At 27.5% G+C, this 23,703-nt stretch overlaps 1 protein-coding gene across 3 annotated transcripts in view; it reads right to left on the bottom strand.

The window, feature by feature from the left end:
* Positions 1-23,703, bottom strand: part of LOC139094143 (uncharacterized) — a 49,048-nt gene that overhangs the window by 5,845 nt on the left and 19,500 nt on the right. For 2 of the 3 annotated variants that reach the window (XM_070645084.1, XM_070645083.1), the window contains 2 exons: positions 2,939-3,105; positions 1,141-1,295 (listed from right to left, as the gene is read on the bottom strand). In XM_070645084.1, coding sequence (XP_070501185.1) covers positions 1,141-1,295; positions 2,939-3,105 — 322 coding nt within the window. Of the gene's footprint in view, positions 1-1,140; positions 1,296-2,938; positions 3,106-12,461; positions 12,501-23,703 lie in introns of all 3 variants that reach the window. The other variant, XM_070645082.1, reaches the window with a different exon arrangement.

Here is a 23,703-nt window from a genome sequence, read left to right as displayed (position 1 = left end):
GTGCTAAAACAAAATGGAATAATCACAAAATAATTAGCAGAATGTTATTTTAGTAACAATTGGGGGAAATTCATCAAAACTTCCTTTGCATATATGCTTAGATACCTGTTCCTACATATGTAATTTTGATCCATCTCTGAACAATAAAATAAGATTAGAAGAATTGAAAACAAAAATTTTCCATTTGAATATTTTGCTTTGTTTTCAATTTTTTTCTTTTCAATCTTCTTCTTTCATTATTTGAAAGGTAATCAATGAAAATATCACGTTTGACAGTTTCAATTTCTACGTGATAGCAACGCAAAAATTATTCAAGTAAACAGAAAATGAAAATTCATTTATGTATACATTATTTTCAAGCAATGATAATTCTTTATCACGTCACATACGTAAATGCAACGTAAGGTATTTTCATAAACTCCATATTTTGGTTTATTTTATATTTGAAATCTAATTTGATACCTTCTTGGAATTTGGGTAAGGTTTGAAATTTCAATTTATCCGAATGGACTTTTTTTTTTGTTCAATGAATTAATATAACCTTGATAATAAGATATAAAAACATACTATTTACTTTACTATTATTTAGACAAACCATATTTCCTATCTATTGGAAAGGGTTCAAAAACCTTATAATTTTTAAAGAAAAAACAACTTTGTTTATACACATATGAGTTCATTGGAATCGACTTGCTTACTACAATAATTTTTATGTCCACTGATGAAAAAAATCATTCCCGAGTGTAACAGGCTGCGATTTGTCGACCTGATGTCTGGTTATAAACTTGACATTCCATGGCAAATTCCACAAATATCGAGTTCATTACTAGACATAAGGTTATAATCGCAACCTGTTCCACTCTGTTTTACTTAAAATATGTATGTATAATATTTGTTGAATTTAGGCAGTTTAGGTGAACTAATTAGATTTCACATGATTGTGAATAACTGTCAAAAAACTGCGAAGCTTCCAAGTCAATTTTCTTATTCCATTCAAAATGTGCAATGTTTATTAAATAATTTTTCTCTTCATTTCGTTTATTTTAAATGAGTGAAAACAAAATAAAATAGAAGTGGAAAAAGAGAAGCGCAAATGACGGTAAAATTGCATTGTTTATTACAAATGTATTTTCAGCTTACCCTGCAATGACCCAAATATTGTTCGACACTACTGGAAACTAAAACTATATTGCCTCGGCATGTAACGGTGAGCAAAAATGTGTCCAAGAGCTTCATTAAGCCTTCGGTTGATCTTGGATTGATGAGATACCGATTATTTTTGTCTTGCCCAAATACTAAAAAAAGAAAGAAATTAATGCGTTCATTAGAATTTTTTTGAATATCATAATATTATTATAACAGCAAAAATATTAAATTATTAAAAAGATTAAGATAATTAAATTTAAAAGTAGAAAAAAAATTCAGTCTTTTGGTATCTTTTAACAAGATCTGAAATTTAATTATTAAGCTATTCATTATTTAGTATCAATTATATTCTATGCCATGGTAAATTTAGATAATTAATTACTTTGACAATTTTTCAGATTTTTACTTTTAGAATTTCTTTAGAAAAATGAATATAGAACATAACTGATTCTAACTTTATTTCAATTGTCATATTTTATAGTTTTTTTTAAAGAATATACATTCAATGGCTACTTTCAATAGTAAATATTCAATTCTGTATGTCCATCACCATAAAACATAATTTAATATGTTTTGCTTTGTTGACTGAGCTGACTCAAAAATTAAATTTAAAGTTCACTTAAAACTTAAAATTGGTTTAATCATTTAATAAAATTTGATATACTATTCCATTATTCGAATGGATCCCGTTCTACACATGTAAATTTATGGCAGCCACATGGCATCTTTGTGGCTATTTTAATAGCAGTTAACATGAAATTTACCACTTGGACGCTGTTTGATATGCCACTCAATGAATAATTTTATGTAAATTTATGAAAAAATTTAACAATTTCATCCTTGGCAAGATGAAAAATATTTAAATCATTAAAGCTGGTTGGAACGGTTGCTATTGTTATAAAAAAATTTTACCCACATAATTCATTAAAAGTTTTTCTGACTTTAAAAAAGGACATTTTCCTCAAAAGTTTATAAAGTTTCAGAACACAGAGAATTTTAAACGAAAAATCTGAAACCTTGAAAATAATTCAAATTGATTTAATAATTTATTGAGCAGCATATTATTATTATTAGAAAAATGTATTGATTATTGATTTGTTTATTATTCAAGGACCTTTAAAATGAAAACAAAAAAGAAAAATTTCTTTTTTTTGTGACTCGATCGATCGAACGTTTTATTGGTTCTTATTAATTAACTCTGCCTTTAATTTATGACAATTTTATGAAGGAACGACCAAATGGATTTTTGACATTGCATCATCAACGTGTGTTACAATATAAACAGTATTTTAAGAGATCAAAGTTAAAATTTAAAGTCAAAATGAATGAAATTTTCTCACAAATTATTTTTGAGTCAAAGAGATTTAAAATTAAAAATGTGCTTGCTTTTGTGATGACTTCATACAGAAAATTGCAATGTGACGAAATTTAATCACAAACCACATCATTTTAATTTATTTTGTATTCCTATAGAAATAAAGTTTTGTCTACATTCTGAAGATTCTCAGCAACATATTAGAGAGAAGCAATATAAGAGAAGATGTTCAATTCACTTGATGCGCAAAAAATCTTGTTCTTTATAAAAAGACGCTCACTGTTGAGCGACAAATGACGTAGATTTAAGCGGTAGAATTGAAAAACGAGACATTTAACCGCAGTTAAAAAAACGAAGAGAATGGCATGTTAAACGTAAAAAAGTTTTATTGCAACAAAATTTCTCATTCTCATTCATTTTAAATTCCAATATAAATTTTGCAAGCATTGTTAAATTCCATTTAATTTTCATACTCACCATAATCAATTCGCAGTCCATGAGCGGAAAATCGAAGAACAGCAGTTTTATCAACTCTTCTTGGTGACTCAGCTACATGTGGCACCATAGTCGAAAGCTCTTGAATTGATCCATTAAGCTTATCACGACGATGCTTTTCAGCCCGATTACGTGCCTCTCGACCATTTCTGAATATATAAAACAATTTTTTCAGTGTTATTTTGTGTTGTGATATATTTTTAAGGTATTTGTATCATTTTGTATATACATATCAGGAAGAATAAAAAGGAAAAAAGTAAATGAAATGAAGTAAAAAGATAAACAAGAATTTTTATTTATTTGTTTGCTGCTCCATTGGCACACAAAAAGACATAAAATAAACTAGAAGAGAGAATGCTATAGAGACACATTGGCATGTTCATTTTCATTTCGAATTAGTAGTGTTCAGTAGTATTTTAGAGGAAAAAAGAATTTTTATTAATATGCGTTGGTAGCCAGGGTCAGATACTATCGTAAAAATTGTAAAAATTTCGACTGTTTTACTATTTTTACAACTTTGACTTGCTAATAAAAAATCGTAAAAGTCATGATATTTACGATAGAGTCTAATCCTTGGTTGGTAGGTTTTACGGCATCTCATTTAAAAAATTAAAACTTATTCAAATGAAGATTTGTAAAAATTATTGTGTGAAGTAGGAGACAGTCTAATAGACAAATTTCTCATCAGTACATAGAACAAAAGTTTTGGAGTACTTGGTGGTTTGGAAAAACAAAAACAAATTATGTTGATGAATATGAAGAACTGCCTACAAATTAATCTGATATGGGCATATAAATAGAAAAATGTTTTCCATTTCCTTATTTTCTCTCTACTGTCTATTGTTCCATTAAGTGTCTTGATACTCAAATCAAAAATTTGCATGCACATATTGTATTCTTATTCAAATCAGAAGTACCATGTCTTATATCACAGTAAGAATCATTTTATGCTCTTCTCGTTGCGTAAGCATACATAGCATAATATAAAAGCATATAAATGCAGAAGAAAAAATTACATTCAAGTATATGGTTTCATAGCAATATTATTGATCATTGATTTCAATAAAATCATATTTGACATTAGAGCGAATGATAAGAAAAAGAAATCAATACTGTAACAATGTGAAGAATTGATGAAAAATTGGCAAGAAAAAGGAAAGAATGTTGTTAAATAAAACATTGAATTATATTGTCTGATTTTAAATTTGTGTCTCATTCCTTCACATCGGTATATTCGAGATCTCTCCCGAAACACACAATAAATATTTTTGACTCATCCCAACGATATTGAACTTAAAATCAATTTGTTGTTTTTGAACATACGTCATTTTATTTAAAGAAACAGATGCTTAAAGCAATAAAAATTGATTTTTTGGTATTTCTTGGTTTTTGAATTAAAATTTCTGATTTTCTTTTTGAGGAAAATTGTGCTGAAAATTATTCCATTTAGTTGTAATTCTTAAAGCTTAAAGTAAAATATGAATTTGATATTTCCTTATTCATTGTACATCATTAAAAAACCGACAAGATCGTTTATTTTATTTGGGAATCTCGAGTGCGTTGCACTCTCCATAATAAATCATGACAAAGCTTTTTTGATCTTACTCAACAACAGTTGCTATTGACTTCATTATTATTTTCTTTGCATTAAAAAGCTTTAAAGCAAATATCAAATTAGAATGCAACTCTGAAACAACAGAAACGATATATTCAATGAAGAAGTCGCTTAATTTTTTAATTCTTGTAATTTTTTTGTTAACATATGAAAGTTAATAATACAATTTTTATGAATTCAGCACGCGTCCTTAGAAACTTTCCTCTTTGTTATTAATTCATAAATTATAAATTTCGTGTGGAATATATCCAATAGAATTATTAAATTGGTATGATTGTGAATCGAAAGTCAAAAAACATCTGGTTACGAATTTATTTTGAGGATCACTAGTTTTTTAAGTTTTCTTAAAATTCACCCTGACATTGGCAGAAGAAATCTAATTTCATCCTTCTTAGACCCCAATCAATGAAAAAGGAACCTTTTTAAGGAAGGAAAAACAAACTTTTTTGAAGATAAACATACTAAGTATGTACAAAGTCAAATTCACAATTTATCCCGAAAGGCACACGGCAAGGTATTGGCTAAAAATAGAATCCCCAGGCCGGCGCGACTCTAGATTGGGGCAAGAGTTTATCAAATCTAAAGTCACCATAATCATACTGGTCTAGACTTGGTTGTATAATTATCGCAACTTTGATTTGACTTAAATTAATCTCCCGTAATTTAGTATCACATTCCTGATAATATAAGCATAACAATGCTCCAATGTATGACTGAAAGACGGCAATAAAATCAAGAAAGTGCAAAAAACGATAACCTCACAAGTCTATTCTTTTCATGATTATTACAAAACTCAATTGTTTCTCTCCATCATTGTAAAGAGTTTGTACGTTTCCTTTCGGTCTTGCTTTTAAAATTCAACATATGTAACTTCTTGTGTTTTATTACATTTCGCTCGTGTGAGGATGTGTTTTTTCTTATTAAAAGTTCTAGTACAATTGACTGTCAACAATTTTTCACAATTTTCTGTACAATTGTAAAAAAGGATCTTGTATAATCCAAGAACTAACTAGCAAACTGTGTATGAAACATGAATATATTTGCGTCACTAATTCATCAATTTCTTTACAAAGTCCTTCTGAGAATTGTGATGTCTAGGGTAGGGGACATGAAAATTGTGAAGAAAAAGAACTTTTTTGTGTTGTAGATGTTAGTAATGTAGATGAAAATTGATGTATATGTATTGCGTAATTTATGAAAAAAAGAATTTGCAACCATATTATTTAGATCATGAAGTACGTCAAGTTGCTCGTTGGAAGTCGATTGATTTTTCCCTTGTGCTTCATTACGTAAAGCATTAGAACTTCTATGAGAATAAAGAAAAAGTCGGTAATTGAAAAAATTGGAGATAAATTTTTCTTTTTTTACCTCCTCCTTTTTATTTATTGCCTTTTTTCTATTCCATTGCGGAAGCCTGTGGAGTTTACCAATTTCATAATGTGAAACATCTTAGGAGATTTTTATACCACCTCCATCGACATCATTATCATCATCATTGAGTTGTCAACTTTCACAGCAGGATAATTATTAAAGAAACTTTTCTTCCTTAGCTAATTTCTATATCTTTCATTTTTCCCTGCTGTATGCCTTTTATGCACATAAAAAACAAATGTTGAGGTTGTATATGTTTGATGAGCCGACAATTATTTGAGCGCATTTGATTATTATGAATTTATTTATGCAAAATAGACAATTTTATAATAGCCATATAAAATCTGAATTCCTTAATAACGGATAACTCGAATTTAATTTTTATGGACTTGAACAACGAATTTTTTTATTGCTTTTTATAGCTTTTTGATGTTCAAATTAATTCAGTACGCAATTTATGAATGTCAAAATCATCTTGAAAATTTTATAAAACCATTCATAAATTATGCATATCAAAAATATGACAGGTTTTAACTTAATTGGTAAAAATTAAATTAAAATGATTGATTTAAAGAGGAAATATTTTTATAAAACGCAATATTTTCTTCCTTAGAAGAATTAAACATGGTAGCTTCATTCTTAAATACTCTTCCATTATTGATTTATCTATCACTCTTCATTCTGTCAAGATAATCAGTATGAATGAATGAATGAGCAGTCAAAGTGCCCCATGTATCTTCTATTTTCTCATGGGAAAATTAGCTACATTCCTGTGCTTTTCCAAATGAAAATAAATATAATGATGATGATGGATCAAATTGCGTCTCAATTCTTTTTTTTCCTTATCATTATTTTCCATCTCCTTTAATTTAATTTAAACGATTGAATACAATATAACTTGCGCGTTTTTGATGTCAAAGACTCTGGTTTTTTAGAAAGAAAGATATAAAAACTTGAAAAATAAGATGCGAAAAATTGCCATAAATTAAGCACTTAATTAAATTGTGTCTTAACATTTTCATCGATGAATTTTTTTTTGAGAGTCTGCTTGCGAAAGATTTGTTCGATGAGAAAATAAAGATTTCTCTTCTATAAAAATGCTCATCATTTATGATTTTTATGTTTCATATTCTATGTATAAATAAGATTATCACAAGCTTGATTTAGTTCATTGCCAGATTTTATTTTGTTTTTTCCTTTGAGCTTGTTTTATACGAAATTAACAATCCGGAATTAATTCAAATGCTACGTCATGCGACTAGGCCAGTGTTGGACAACCTGTGTGCCATGAAAATTTCATGAACAGTATACTGTGGGCGGTTTCGGTTAAGGCTTTTCATAAAGGTGTGTCGCGAAAAATAAAAGGTTGCTTACCACTGGACTAAGCATGTTTGACTAACAACAAAATATTCACTAATTTGGCCGTTGGAAATCAAAAATATATTGTAAAGGATCTAAATTTCATCTATGAATTCACAAAAAATATTTTTGCTTGTCGCTTAGAGATAAAGACTTTTTTTTGTCGACCGATGTTCAATTAGGCCTGACATGCTGAACTAATTTCTCTTTTTTACTGATCTTTCCTCTTTTTGCTGTCGGGTAGATAATTTTTGTATCATATAAAAAAGGAAAATAATAAACACGAAAAATTTACATAACCCTGACCTTCATAAAGACTTATTGTCTTCCATTATTTTATTGCTCTTGGAAATGCTCAACATCTGTTGTGTTACTTTTACTTAGTACATCGTATGACATGAAAATTATCACGTTTCTTAAGAAAATGTTATATTATTCCAGTTCTTTTAGTCTTGTTATTTAGTTCTTACATTCTTGTTGTCCCAAAAGAAAAAAAGAGAAGAAATCATTTCTTCTTAATTTAAATTTAAATAAATTCTGTCTCAATCTCAAATATGAAAGCTAGCTGGTGTTTGGGATTTTAATGAGCATATTCCAAAGAATTGTTACTAAAAAAGACGCTTTAAGTTTAGTTTAATTCTACATGTTTTTCATAAATGGAGATGTGCAATATTTTTATATATATAAACAAACACAATATACCACAAGTGAATATATACAATGACAAATTCCGATGTTACTTCGTAGCGTCTTCTTCTTTCGTTCATACAAATGAAATTTAATACACAAGCACCTTGATTGAGAATATAAGATTCTTTTATATTTATTTATTTTGTATATGACAGCGCCATACAAATGTGTGGAGATTTCTTTCTTCACTTTATATATGTTTATACTAGTACCACGTATGTGTGACATTAAATTTATTATCAAATAAGCAGCCAAAAAAAAAAGATTTCTCAGCTTTTATTTGGTTTTATCATAAAACATTGTTGCCAATTCTCATCGCATATCATTCAAATTTGTATCCTCTTGAGGATCATTCTTTCTTTATATGCATATATATTCGATAAACCAGAGATGAAAATCAAGAAATTCTTGCTATGTAAATAAGTATTCGCTTGATTACTCCATGAATGATATTTAAAATATTATTTAACGCTGTCTTTTGAAAACTCAAATTTCATTCATACTATACAAAAAAAAACTTTTCATCATCATTAACTTAATATTTTATAGCAAAAATGAATATATTAATGATTGAAATATAATTAAAGATAGAACTGACTTTTACAAATAATCAGCAAATGAAAACTGAACTTTGGTGTCAGAAATCATCTATTCGATGCATGCTAAAAAATCTATAATAATAAAAAATGTCGAAATGCTATTGGAAAATTTTCTAAAGTTATAAATCACGAAAATTTATTGCAAGTTGTAAACTTAATAATGCAATGCAAAGAGAATAAGAGGAGGAAGTAAGAAAGTTAGTGATTCTCACTTGAGAATTGAGCGTCTTTGATATAATTTTTGCATTGAAATTTCAAGTTTGAATTTAATAATTGTTAAATTATTCACGCATTATGGTAAATTTACAAAGACTCTCTTTAATATGGAGCTTCTGGCTCTTTATTTTTTTATCATCATGATAAAATTCTTTATGTGCTACAAGCTTTGTCAGATGAAAATTCAAATTTAAGAAAATATTTTTATTTAGTCAGCAAACAGTGTGAAGTATTCATCTCCTCGGTCTTGTGAAAAGTCATGCGATAAGTCCCTAATTTGATCATCGTAAACAACACGTATTTTTTTCGTAAACATTTTCGTCAGCATTTATTCATTTGCAATAAATTGAATTGTTTATCAGACGTAGTTGAACAGAGTTGTGACAATAATGACATTCTATGCAAAGTCTTATCTTTCAATTTATGTAAATATTATTGAGGTATTGAGGAATTTTTGACCAAATAATTTGATATTATTAGCAATTTTAATGAGTATGCAATCTTCAATTTCACTCATAATTAAGTAGGAATTTCATAATAATTCACCGCAATTTATAAACATATTACTTCTACTACTCTAATCAAGGCATTATCAGGAAGAGAAATTTTGTAGGTCAATGATTTTTTTAGAGAAGCGTGTTAGAAACTCATACGTAAAAAAATATTATTTTTTTTTTGCTTAAAGGTGCTAATTTAAAATGTGCTTGTGGTAAAATATTTTTTCTTTCTTTTCAAAAACAAGCGGGCATTAAATATTTTTAAATACTTTGTTTACTAATTTCACAGTTCATGCCGTACAGTACAGTCAGAACATGCTTACATTGTGTCTAAAATTATAATTACTTTAAAGAATAGCTTTTAATTTTATTTAGTAATTTTTACGAGAGAGTCACAAAAAAATACATATTCGGACTGGAAGTGATCAGTATTTTAAATTTTATGAGCAACAAAATGTTGTTTTTTTTTATTGAATTGCTTTTGTATTAAATTTCATTCCCTACTTAAATTGATGTGAGTAGTTTTTAAACAATTCTGAATAGATTAAATATAATTTTTATAATAAGCTACAGATTATATACATCTCATCACGTATTTAATAATCTTATTTTATTTGTTTAATGAATGAATTTTTGCACATTTTAGGTATATAAGCATTAAAAGTCTACACACCTCCAAATAATTTTTTACGTTCAACATTCTCCATATCGTATATTTTTTAATTTGTTAAAGTAAGTATCATCATGACCTCCCTTAAATTTAATAAAAAGAATAAAAAAAGTCGTTTTTGATTTCATTCGACGATGAATGTTGGCGTCACGAGGAACCTCTTCTAGTATTTTTTAATTCAGTGATGATCCAAAATTCCAGCTTCAATCCTGAGTTTATTTTTGATTTATTTTAATACGCAATAATTCTAAATTATTGAAAAATTAAAAAGTCTTATTTGAGGTTAAAGAGTCTCTTTGCTAGAATCAAAATGTGTATTTAATTATATTATACATCTATTTGTCCTGTACATTTTATGTGTTTCTACAAGTGAATCAATAGAGACATCTTAGCGCATGTCATGAAAGAAACCTTCAAACATTTTACTTAGAATTATTCGTCTTAATATTTAATGTTTGAAAATTTAGGGCAATATTTTTCATATTTGAACTTTAATTTTTCTTCTTTATGCTTGTAATATAATACTAAGAAGATGGATCCTACTTCAATTTCTATATCCATGATGACCATCAATTGCTGTTTGTATATACATTAAATTAAGAACTTAACGGGCATTTACTATGAATTTTTCATATCAATGTTTGATTTATATCCAAACTTACAATCTCACTCTTGAATTTTTTGGTTAACTTAAGTTTGCCTTAATTATTTACTTGGGAAGAACTTTTGTTCAACTTCACTAATTGATAATTGATATGTGTCAAAACTTTTTCCAACTTCTAGTCATTTTAGTCATTGGATTTAGAAAAATTTATTTAAAATGTGGAATGTTGTTCGTGCATTTCTTCTGACTTGAGTTATTACATAAAAAGTTGATTAGAAGCATGAGTAAGATTAAACTTCATAATTCTGTGGTTTCCGACACATTCTTGATATTACAATTTTGGTAAAAAGGGTCGTCATTTGCGCATTCTGCGTAAACCTTATCAATTTTTTCGTTACTTCCAAATTTTTGGTATAACAAACATCATATTATATACATTACGCAAGTGAGTTTACAAAAGTATTTATCATAACGAAAGAAAGGCATAGAAGGTGGAGAATATATTCTGAATAGGACCCTCAAGCAGTTGAGAAATTTTTTTGCTGTATCTTATTTTGTTATTTTATATTTTAAAATGTGTCTTTTCCATAATATATGTTCATGTGTATGCTTATCTCATACACATCTAAGAAATAATTGTCTAAGTTGAAACATTTTTCCTATTTTTTATTTTAAAGGAGAAGAATGAGGAATGAAAGAAGAGACTTTCAAGAATTTTTTGAATATTCAGTCTTGTGCTGATATTATACTGAATCCTGCTTAATACAAAAAGGATGACTTGAAATTTATATTTTCGGCTCCTTTTCAACCTCGTTTCGAAGAAAAATTTAAATCGCAATTCTCATTTAAAAAGGGAATGCGCCTTACTTTTTTCCATTTTTCTACCCATATACATAGTCAGTTGTTGTCTTGACCACCGCATTCAAGCAAAAAATCGTGCATATGATTAGTAGATTTTTCATTTCATTATACAGACAAAAGTTCTTGCGTCAGAATTCAAAAGAAGAATTTCATTCCACTTTTTTCTTTCTGAAATTCATTTCATATTGACATTCCAAGCTAATTTTGTGAGGAGTAAGATTTTAAATATTCGATAAAAATAAAATAACAAGCTGATGAGCGTATCATCAAAGACCAAAATAGGTGATTCAAATAAATTTTAATAAAATATGACAATAACGTATTTTGGTTTTTCGTTAAGCCTTGAATTAGATGGTATTAATTTATCGACTAAAAAATTAATAAAACTATCAAATAAAAATGACCAAATAACTGTTTCAACACAAATTGTATTAGGTAGTCAATAAAATTTAAATTTTTGGCACCGAAAAAATTTTATACAATTTTTATAGGGCATTTCCTAACTCAATACATCCCAATGAGCCGAAAAAATTAAATTTAGAATGAGTCAATTTTTGGTATTTTGTAATCAGAAGTAACACAAAATCTGTGAATTACAGTTTACAGATTTTCAAACATTATTCAAAGAGTCGAGTATCCAAAATTGAATTACTGTACAGAATATCATCAAAATTCATTTACTCCATTCCTCGAAATTTCCTATTATGTCTGATTCAGAGGAATTTTTCTTTATGAAATTTTATTACAGAAATATTTTCCATAGCTCAGCAAACGAAAAAGAAAATTGTTTGCTTCTCTTCTTCGTATTTGTTTTTTTCATTAGATGTTTACATTATTTTATTGATAAGATCTTAATATAAAATTACAACATCAAATATTGTCCTTGAGAAGGAAATATATCCATATCGAGTAGCAGTAATAACAAACATTTTTATTCCTTTTTTCTTTATCTTACGGTAGCATGAGACTGAATGAATCTGGTCATGGAAGGATGATTATAATCATATTCATTTAACTACTTACAACATTTTGTTTACAGCATTTGAATTATCATAATGATAACTATTGGGGAGGATGAGAAAAAAAGTAAATTGTATTAATCATCTCATTTTTATCTATCTCTCTTTCTTTACTTTCTTTTGCTTACTTCGCTGCTTTTTTCTATACTTTTTATGTTCCTTTACAGAACGAAAAACTTTTTTATGATGTGAGATAATTTAAGTACGTAAGTTCTTAGGATAATATTGAAATAAAACGATTGGATTGTCAAATATGAAAATTTCTTTTGGGTCTAGTTTCTTACTGACTTAGGTATTAGTACGTACAGTTCACAAAATATTTGAAATTTTTCTAATTCATGAACAAAGTATGTTAATGAAGATTGACATGTTCGATCACTACATGACCGTGAATTTATGTATCAGATCAGTCCACATCACTGTCAATTTACCTTGGGACAAATTTTCAACAAATAAATATTTGACAAGTGCTTGGCGAACCAAATGAAGTTACTTAAAGTCTACCTAAATTCATTTGAAATGTTGTTATTTATTTACACGTCCGATGATCTCAATAGTATTAGTATTAAGTACCTATAATAACTTTTTTATTCATTCATTAAAATAGTTAGAAATTTACAAAATATTAATGGAGATGAGTAAATCCAAAAAAGCTAAATCTTTGTTTATAATTGAATATTAAATCCATTAAAATTTAAATTATTCAAAACCTTGACGCTGTCCTTAATTTAAAAGGTATTTAATGGATAAAACTGAAAACCGTATTAGTATAAGCAGAGATTTATTATATATTATTAAACCCTTAATATGCTGGTAAACCCTTAATATACATATTATACTCATGCTTAAGCTTAATATTTTGAGCTATTCTTCTATAGCTATTAGCTTTTTGTCTTTATTGCAGTATCTGCATTAATTATTTTTTAATTAATGCAAGTACCTAAAATCATTTAATTTCAACTTACAGAATGTCAAATCCTATCAATGCAAGCGACAGTCCTAATTTATTAGATCATGTAGTTTTAACGATTGACAAAACATAAAGTAAGTTAATGACAGACATATATCACATAAAAAGGACTCCGATTTCCATTTTTATCGGCAAAACGAGAGAATCATCATTGAATAACCAATTCCAACATAATCATATTCCCATTCTTAACAGAACGAATAAAACAAAATGATGAAGGGCAAATTCATAAAGAAATGGCAAAGACATAAAAAATTTATTCTTTATAAGTTCTACTTATTATTTTATGATGACGAAAAGAAAAAAATGTTGTGCAGGTTATAAACGATTTAAGAGGCTGTCTATGTTTGTATAATGATGAATAGATATACTGAAGTGAAAGAGAAATGGAAGGTTTAATACCGACACTCCCTTTTGTCATTATTCTTCCTTTTGCTCTATCAATTCCTTCTCTCTCCAACAATTTATCCTATATGTATGTATATAGTAAGTATTATTATATGCCATTGCATAACCCTGCTCAAGACAAAAATTATTAAACTCACGAAAGTGGAATATCAGAGTAAAAAGAAACAGAAAGAGGCAAGAAAAAAAAAAATCAAAAATAAAATAAAAACATCTGACTGACTTTTCGGTAAAGCACTAACACTAAAAAGCTTCTCCCATTATTGAGGAATGGAAGAGAGCGAAAAAGTTTCCTTTTTCTTTACATCTACAAATTCATGTGTCGTATAACCGAAAGTCGACGAAAATGTTGCTATGCCTCCGAAATTTTTACATTTTTATTGTGTATCGAAGGCGACGCTTAACACTAGAGAGTCAGCATGTTTTGTATATGTTTTCCTCTTATTTCAATGCTGTATACTGTAATATAATATACGTCAAAATATATGGAAGAGAAAAAAAAGGAAGCGGAATTATGTAACAGGAAGAAAGCGGCATGCAACAAGTAGTTTCAGCATTTCTTTCATCGTCATTCTTTCCTTATATTGTTTTGCTATCAATTCAGTAAAATGTCTTATATGTCTCGGTGCTTTTTGCTGCTCTTTTTTATTTATGTATATATAAACGTGAATAAAACGAAAAATTCATCGCGTCTGATATTTGAATAAATAGAAAATTAATTTTCTCCGTAATTCCTTCATTTTCTTCGTTTTTCGACGTTATTTTCTGTATCTCATTTTTTACATCACACGGCAAAATTGGGGCTCAAATATATGATGAGAGAGTGAGAGAGAGAATGAAATAAATGATCATCCGTCGAGACATTCAAATACAATCAAAACAGTCATTTTTTTATATCTCTTTACGTGTTTTTTCTCAGTGTAGTTATGGCTAAAAATAATGAAAACAAAACGAAATTCTTTTTTTTTTAAATTTTCGATATCAAAGTTAATTTAAGATGAAGAAACTTTTTCTTTCTCTGCAAAAAAATTGAAGGTCATGACGAGATGTTGTAGCGTCCAAGTCTCACACTCGTTGATATATGTCAGCATTTCGTTTTGCAATCTCTCTAATTTATGTATTTATATTTAATTTGCACTTAATTATAGAGGGTAAAAGGCATTTTCTAATCTTAAACATTAGAGAAACTACGCATTATAACGAGGAACTAACGTTATGTTAATGAAATTATGATTATGGTTGAAATCAACTTTAAGTCTTGTAAATGAATGAACACAAAAATCCCTATCGGGCAATTAATAAATAAGATTTTAATTGAATACGAATCTAAAACAGACTGTGCAATAAATATTATTCAAATTTCAGATAGACGTTATAACAGAAGTAGCAATTCGTGAGGTTGTGCTACATGTTTTGTACTATTTCATTTGAAATTAATTAAAAAATGGACAATCAAGGAAATAAAATTTTATCAAGCAATAAAAAGTTCAGTAAATAATTTTATGACTACATCAAAAGCTATTAAAAATTTGAAATTCTATAAAGACCAAAGAGAGACGAGCCTCCAAAAACGAAGAAGTGAATTATCAATACGTGTGAATATACGGAATCTGTGCAAATAACAACAACATACAATCAAAAATATGACCTTTTGGATCAAACTCTACTACAAATAAACAAAATTACAATGAAAAATGAATTCATCTGGAATAAATTGTGCTTACAACAGATGTACAGCAAATAACTTCTTGTAATTGATAAAAAATTAATATCCATTCAATTTTTAATGATTTTTAAGGGAACGTTTGTAACTTATGAAATGGAAAGGGCGATATTACAATTTCGTTATGCAGTACAAATTGGTTCATGAATTCATTACAAACCATAACGGTGGAAAGAGAAGGGCCTTATGTGCTATTTTTAGCGTTGCCTAATATCTGAACGATCCCTAACTGGTTTTTAAAGAGTCATTTTAAATAACCACTCGAGTCCTTAAATAAGTTTCTTCATATTTAATTGCTTTGCACTTCCATAAATTCTTGAAAAAGTTTTTGTCACCAAGACATTTGATACTATTTCAAAAAAGAGACAAACATTAAGGAAATGAAATATTTCATGACAATTTGAGAATTAAATGGAAGACATGCAAAGTCAAGAAAAGCAGAAAAGGTTTTGGATTTTAAAAAATAGTCTCAAAAGGATTTAATTTTAAATTTAAATTAATAGCTTAAAAAGTCAAGATTTAAATTTAAAATAGTTTCATAATCCCAACTTGGAATCGACACGAATTTTGTCAAGTAGACTTTGAACTTTGCTTATACAAACATTGTAAATATCTAGGAAACCTGAATGATTATTTTGATAAAAATTCTTAAAATCACGAAACTTCTCAGCTATTAAACAAATATTTATTATAAATTCGTGATGCACTATTCTTGCTAAATAAGTAATTTAATATTTACAATTTTGTTTGTAATTTAAATACTCCAAAATTTTCTTTATAAACAGCGCAATCAGCTTAGAATTACTTACACGAAATGAAAGATTATAAAATTACTTAAAAAGTCTTTTGACAGTTTTAATTTATAATTGTTTAATTCCGTAGTAAGATCGTCTTTTGGTATAATATGTGCTTTTTTTTCTGTGAAAATGACGACATAGCTTTCTAATCGATTATTCTAGCATTCCTTTCTTGTTATGTAATTTGTGATTCCTTTAATTTTGAAACAATTATTTGTATGTCTTCATTTAAAAAGGAATTAAAAGTTACACATGCTTAGTACAAAGAGTATTATGTAAAAATTAAATTAAAGCATAAATAAATTATGCTTATAATTCTAAGATAACAGAAAAATCATTTAATTATGCTTAAATATGCTTAAAATATCGTAAAATGGCTTATAATGTAGAAAAATTATTTTAAGTGTTTTACATGATTTTCCTTTATTTTCTTAAAACTTACATTCAACTAGTAAGAATGTATCATTTAACCATAAATCTCTCATTATGATGAAATTCTCAGATTACATTTGAAATGAGAGAAAAAAGGCTAAATTTCAATTTTCCTTTTTTGGCTTTAAATACAGTGTCATAAAGTGATTTTTAAAACATCTTTAAATAAGAAAATTAATCAGATTATTTATTAAAAAAGTAAGTTATATTATTCATGTAAAAAAATCAAACCTAAATAAAATTCCTGTACAAAGTTTGAAGAGTTTTATCTCACAAAAATTAAAAACGCGCCAAAAAGTTAAACCTGTTGTTTTGCGAAACTGAAAACTTTTGTGAAAATATTATTACACGTTCTTTATACTTCACTCAGCCGTTCAGAGTTTATTATAAAATTATGAAATTTTTGCTTTGAAAATTTAATTGTTGTTCTTGAAATTCCTAGATTTATTCATTGATGAAGGTCAGACAGGTTTACTTTTACTCTTAGAATTCACATTTAAATAAATAATTTGAATTTTAAATTTCTTTAGGCACTATTTAGGGGATCGTTTACTTATTAAGTTACGCAAAATAACGAATTTTAAGATTCTCAACTCTCCCTTTTTAAGCTATTACAAAATCGTAAAATCTCCTTCGTCCTTAAAAAGCGAACGTAATTAGTGAACGACCCCTTAAAAGTGAGAAATTTAAGCTCTTCGGAATGACGAAAGGAATCATTGCAAACAAACGAAAGATTATGTGAATCATTGTGAATGATGAAATTCAAGTTCAAGTGTATCATAAAGCTGAAAAAATAATGTACATATTTGTTTACAAACAATGCGATGCATTGCAGGGAGGGAATGAAACAGTTCTGGTGCTATACTTTCAAAACATAAAACTATGTAAACAGCAAAATGTACAGGAATAGGGTACAAAATATATCTCACTTATAGGAACTTTCTAATTAATCCAGCATTTGAAAGCAGGTAAATAAGTTTGATTGTGACTAGACATGCAAAGTATTAGCTGACCACATTTAAAAATTGTTAAAATAATATAAAAATGTTAGCTTAGAAAAAAATCAATAAATATTTCAACTGTTTCTTTTTCTCTTCCTTTATGAAGCAATAAATAGTCTTTTTTCGTTCATTAACGTCCACTCAACTGGCGATGAGAAATAAATAGAAAAGAAGAGAGAAAAAATGTCTTTTGACTTGATGTGTCATCGATATAATTTAAATAATAATAGAAAATTTTTTATATCATTATTTTTACAACTTTGTTGTTCATCACTCAGTACGTACTTGTATCAATGCGAGTAGCATAGAAAGAAGAATTTCAATAAGTCGAAAAATTTGTTATTTTATTGAAAGAAGCATAAATGTAGAAAAAAGTTCTAAGAAAGCATAAATTGCGCATTTATTGTTGATACTTAAGAAGTAATAAAAAATGTATAGTAGGTATTTTATCAATAACTTTTATACATAGTATATCCTTTCAGCTATGTGTAAGATACTTGAAATTCTCAAAATGACACAAAAGTTTGTGATTTGTTTCGGATTTGAAAATCAATTTGAACGTAACATATTTTTGAAGATGATAGTGACGAAGAAATTTATCAGCACATGCCTCACTTGACGTAAATAAGGGGAATTCTACTGAATATCCTTCATTTTTTTCTGATTATCTTTCTGCCATTTTTAGAAGCCACACATTTGCTTTCAAGGTAAAGCTTTCTTCCTCTTGAATTCCTCTCAACTTCGATTGATATACGGCATGCATGTACATATTAGACATCTTTTTCTAACATTTCTAGTACACTTTGGTTCTGTTTCAGATTTTTTTTAGAACTGAAAACTTTTTTGCCGCCTTTTTTTAATGTTAAAATTTTTAAGCTACCAAAAATAAATTTGGAAAGTAATGAAAGAAGTCGAGAAGAAGAGAAAAGCGAGAGCGAGAAAGTTTTTATTCTTTTGTGATGTAATTTCTTCTGTATATATAAATTTCTTTACTGTAAAACCGATGTCAGAGAAATTGCGCAAGACTTTTTCGGTTGCCATGCGGCCATTTTTCTCCTTTTTGATATTCACAAATAATTTTTGCTCTGCTTGATCTGATATATATGCTATTTATAGCACATTTTATCAGTATCCTTTAGAGAATTATGTTTCATGTTTTGATAGAATTCTAATGCTGAAAAATCCTATTAAGATTTTTACCCAGTATATAGAGTAATGAACAAGCATGCACGATACCGCATGCTGTTTTCTTGGAAATCGTTGTGCTATCATTGCTTTCATCTTAATATGATTTTTATGATTTTAATAAAAGTCTGACTTTTTGAAAGAAAATTAAATGAAAAATCAATCTTGCTTGTTGTCATGCCGATCAAGTATGACATGCAGATGTTTCACACTTAATATTTAATTACTCTTAAAATTAAGCAGATATATTTAAAAATTAAGGCGAGTCAGCTGTTAAAATTTTAGTTCTGTCTCTCGAGAATTTTTATGTCTAAATTTAATGAATTTTTCATTTAGAAATTTTAATAATAAAAAGGAAGCACGGTAGGTACTAAAGTAATAAAATATATTAATGAATTTAAAATTTTTAAAGGTATCAGCACTTGACTCTTTCATACAAAAAATTCAATCATGATTTGAATTATTTATCAAGTTGTAAGCTAAATATAGTATCAAATTAATGATATTTTTGTTCTCCTCATAAAAGCTTTATAAGAGTCATAAATGCGTACTTCATACGTTTGTAAACAAAGAGTTTCACAATTTCTTATATCGATTATTTAGAATATTTCTTTAAACGTTACTAAAGCATGTGCTAACTTCTCCTAACAAAACATTGACCCTTCTTGAATGCAAACTTGTAATTTTACTCTAAAATAGCATTTAATGAGAATATATTTGGGTTTCTCATTTCAAAGTGCTCTTCTTTATTATTCGTCTACATTAAAAAAATAAATAAATTTTACACGTGTAAGGATATAGTGCTTCACTTCTTTAATTTAGCACGTTTTCGTAGAGATGTTGCGAAAGATCCTACGGATTTCTTGGAAACACCTGTTTTCATATTTAAAGCATTCAAGATATTTACGTATTAATGATATACGATTTAATTTACTGATCTAGGCTGAGAAAATGCGTCCAAGTCACCCCATATCTGAAATATTCGCATTCGTTTTACAAGTTCAAGTACATTTTATGAAAAACTGTTCCGAAGTGCAATCGTGTTTTTATCTACGCAGGATTATGTATTGAGTTATTTTTAAAAGAAATCAATGGAGACTATAAACATTTGTTGAACATTTTCTCATGTTTCTTAAGTTATTTCCAGTTTTTCCACCATAATTGAACTACGTCTCACTTGTTTTCTCAATATAAATTGATAACAATTTATTTAAGCATGATTTAATGAGATATTTAAAATTCACCGCAAAATTGTCAATAACAACGACTAAATGTGAATATTCTTAGAAAAAATTAATTAATTGTAAGAAAAATTTCGGTTGAAAAAGCTCAAATAAATGGGAGAAATGAAATATTTTAAAGAAGCCACAAATATAGAAATGGGAATTGAGCCTAATAGCTTATTGCGATGTTTACTTGAATTCGTAAACTTTCTTACATTCACATCCAAATGAAATTTCCTTGACAAAAGTTTTTATGTTGTTCATTGCCTGACCAGTTTTATTAAAATAAAATTGCGTTGATGAATTTTTCGTTCTCATTGATGGAATATAGACTTTAATACAATAACTCTTGAAGATAAGAGCATTAAGTCTAAATTATTAAAATTTAAACAGCTATGACATTTTTTGACAATATTTACTCAAATTGAAATGATGTATAAATTTGATAAATTAAGTATAAATCCTTATTATTGAGCTATCTTAAGAACACAACACACATTTAAAAAAAAGCATGTGTCTTATGATGCTGAAATGCTCGTAAATATTTACTCAGATTCACGTTAAACTGTAGTATTTTATCAACGTATTACAGTAAACATGAATGAAGAATAAAATGACGTCAACGACACATTTTATAAGTTTTCATTGCTTCTTTACTTTTGAATCAACAAATTAATTGTCGTCAGTTTTTTTGTACTTTCCTGAACTTTCTGCTTTTTTGTCAATAATTTTTCCCAATTTTTTGATTCTTTTATAATTTTTGATTTTCACCTGTCATTAGCAATTCTTTTATATTCGTACAAATATCATGAATTACAGATTCTCAGAATAAAACAATCATTAGATCTAGATATTAGAAATATCAGTTAAATCTGGAAGCAATTAAATAAAAAGTTTTTTCTTTAAATTTTTCATCCCTAAATGAATCAATATGACATAATGAAATAATTTTTCCAATATATTTTTAGAAACATTCGGAAATCTTTTTCTATTCGTATATTTTAAATGCCTAGAATTTTTCAAACTTTAATTAAGTACTTATTGTTAGAAAAAGTGATTATTTAGCGGTAATTGGAAAAAATATTTTCGAGTTTTACGACTATAGGTTTTTCAATTTTAATAGCTTGAAAAAAATGAGAATCAATTAAGTGTTGATGACATAATTGAAATATTTTGATATTGAGAAACAGAACTAAAATGGAAATGAGTAAAATTTTGAAAAAAAAAATATTTGATGCTCTCTCAAAATTGATCAAGTACAATTATATCGATGAGTATACCAAAGAGCTCATGTAGGCGAGCATGCTCATTGCCTGTTAGGGAAGATCATCCTCGATTTAGGTTATATTATGTTTGTTAGCTAGTTCGATTCTGATTAACGTCATTTATTTATTCAGCTTTTGGTGTAGCAAGTGTTTCTGAGTCGAATATTTACCAATTTTTTAAGATACTTAAGTAGTTATTCTGTAGTAAAAATGAAATTATATTACTTTTTACTACGTGAATTATAAATTGTAGAATATAAAGTTAATGCCAACAAAGCTTCCTGCTATACATTTGAAGTAAATTAAAAATGTATATGAAATTCCCCTAACAGACAAATAGAATGCTTTTAGGTACAGTATTATTGTACCATGAAAGCATGCTCTTTTCTTGTTAGGGTTCTAAATAAAATCAATAATTTCCCTTAAGGATCTTCAATTCAATTGCTACATTTTGATTGGATTAAGCTTTAAATATAGCAGCAAATTTATCATAATAATCCATTTGGGAATTAATTTCATATTGGATTGCACTCATGCACAATTTGAAGTAGAATTTGCATATAGAATCATGAATTGTCTATATTTGTTGTGTTATTAAGTAATTAGAATTGGAAAAATCTAGTTTATATTTAAATGCACCCGCCCAATTGCAATTCAAAAGTTATAATAGAAACTGCTTTACATTATTTAATTTCACAAGCGTCTCTCGATGGTGTCACAATATTTCGTGCGATTGTAATATTCATTTTAGAATAATATGAATATCTTGTAACGATGTAATTTGTGTTCACACATACTCTTTCCATCAATTTAACAGATTATCAGCTTTTATATAATAAAGAAAAATGAGTTTTTGCATGTAGAAAATTTGTATTTTTTATTCTTCAATATGAAAAATTAAGGCACGATTTTGATATTATTATTATTGATTGACTGTCAACGAGAGTTTAAATTATCGAAGAATAAGATTTATTTTACTATATGAGTATGAATAAATTACATTAAATAGTTTTTAAAATCGATAAGTCATGTTTTTTATTCAAAACAGTGAAATATTGCATTTTACAGAATCTTAGACTCTCCCTCTACCCCCCAAAATTGAAAATTATTTTCCACGTTTCAAAACTTGCTATACACCTATAAAATCCATTTCTATTTGTTACCAATCACCTTTTTTTGCAGGATGTTTAAAGTTTTTATTTGCAAACTGCTAATCTTGCTATATCTAATCTTGACTAAACTAGGAAATTGAACAAACCTAAATAACCTTGAAAATCTCTGAAGCTAAGCTTAGCTGAGTTTGAGTGAAAACTCTGACATTTTGTGAAATACTACAAGTTCTTATTCATGATTTTAGCATTTTTAAAAAATTCTTATTGTGTATTGAGAGGCAGAAAATAAAGGCACATTGAAAATGTACAAATCAAGAAATAAGTTGACGAAGGAAATTCCGAGAATTTATGAAGAGCTGACGTGATATTTTCCTTGAATTTCTTTTTTAGCCTAGATTTTTACGCATTTAGAATTTTGTGGAGCTCGAAGTTGCTTTGGATTTTGTATAGGAAAAACTGGGATAAAAAGTAAGTTTATGGCAATTTTGAGGTGTGCAATTTTTTTAAAACTTTTTGTTAACTTATCTTTTAAACTAATTTTGTACTTTACTGGCCAGAAATTTATTGAGAAAAACTGGGATTTTTCAGCCTAACATAAACTCAATTGAGTAAAACTGGAAAATTCATTTCGACAGCCAAAATTAGAATCTACGCCCAGAAATTCAAAAAATCACGTAGGTCCACTCTTCAATGTCTAAATAAACTTGTAATTGGATAATAAGAATTATATTAAGATGAATTATGGTCCGTTTTTAATATATTTTTCCAAATAGAAATTTGTGTCGAAAGAAAAAACTAAAAGTCTGTGAAAAGCTTCTATCTACAAGTGTTTATACCCAGCTATCAACGAAAACATTAAATCATACATGCGAATATATACTGGTAATAAATGTTCTATATTAAATTAAAGTAAATATTCACGATTCTTCTTATTGACTTAATTTTCTCACCATCAAGTAAATATGTGTGATTTTACAGCGAAATCAAAAAAATTTACTTCCTAATAATGTCTATGACGCAAAAATTTGATAGAAGATGTATGTAAAAAAATTACATGACATTAACGGGGTATAAAAAATAAAGAGATGAGATTTTCTATTTCATGTCTCTAGTGTTATATTTACAGTCTCTTG

This window comes from Chironomus tepperi, unplaced genomic scaffold (assembly GCF_022539635.2).
Source record: "Chironomus tepperi strain 1889 unplaced genomic scaffold, CSIRO-AGI_Ctep_v1 contig_349, whole genome shotgun sequence".
Classification (NCBI taxonomy): Eukaryota; Metazoa; Arthropoda; class Insecta; order Diptera; family Chironomidae; genus Chironomus; species Chironomus tepperi.
The sequence above is the reverse complement of the archived record's forward strand: the minus strand, read 5'-3'. Positions and strand labels throughout refer to the sequence as shown.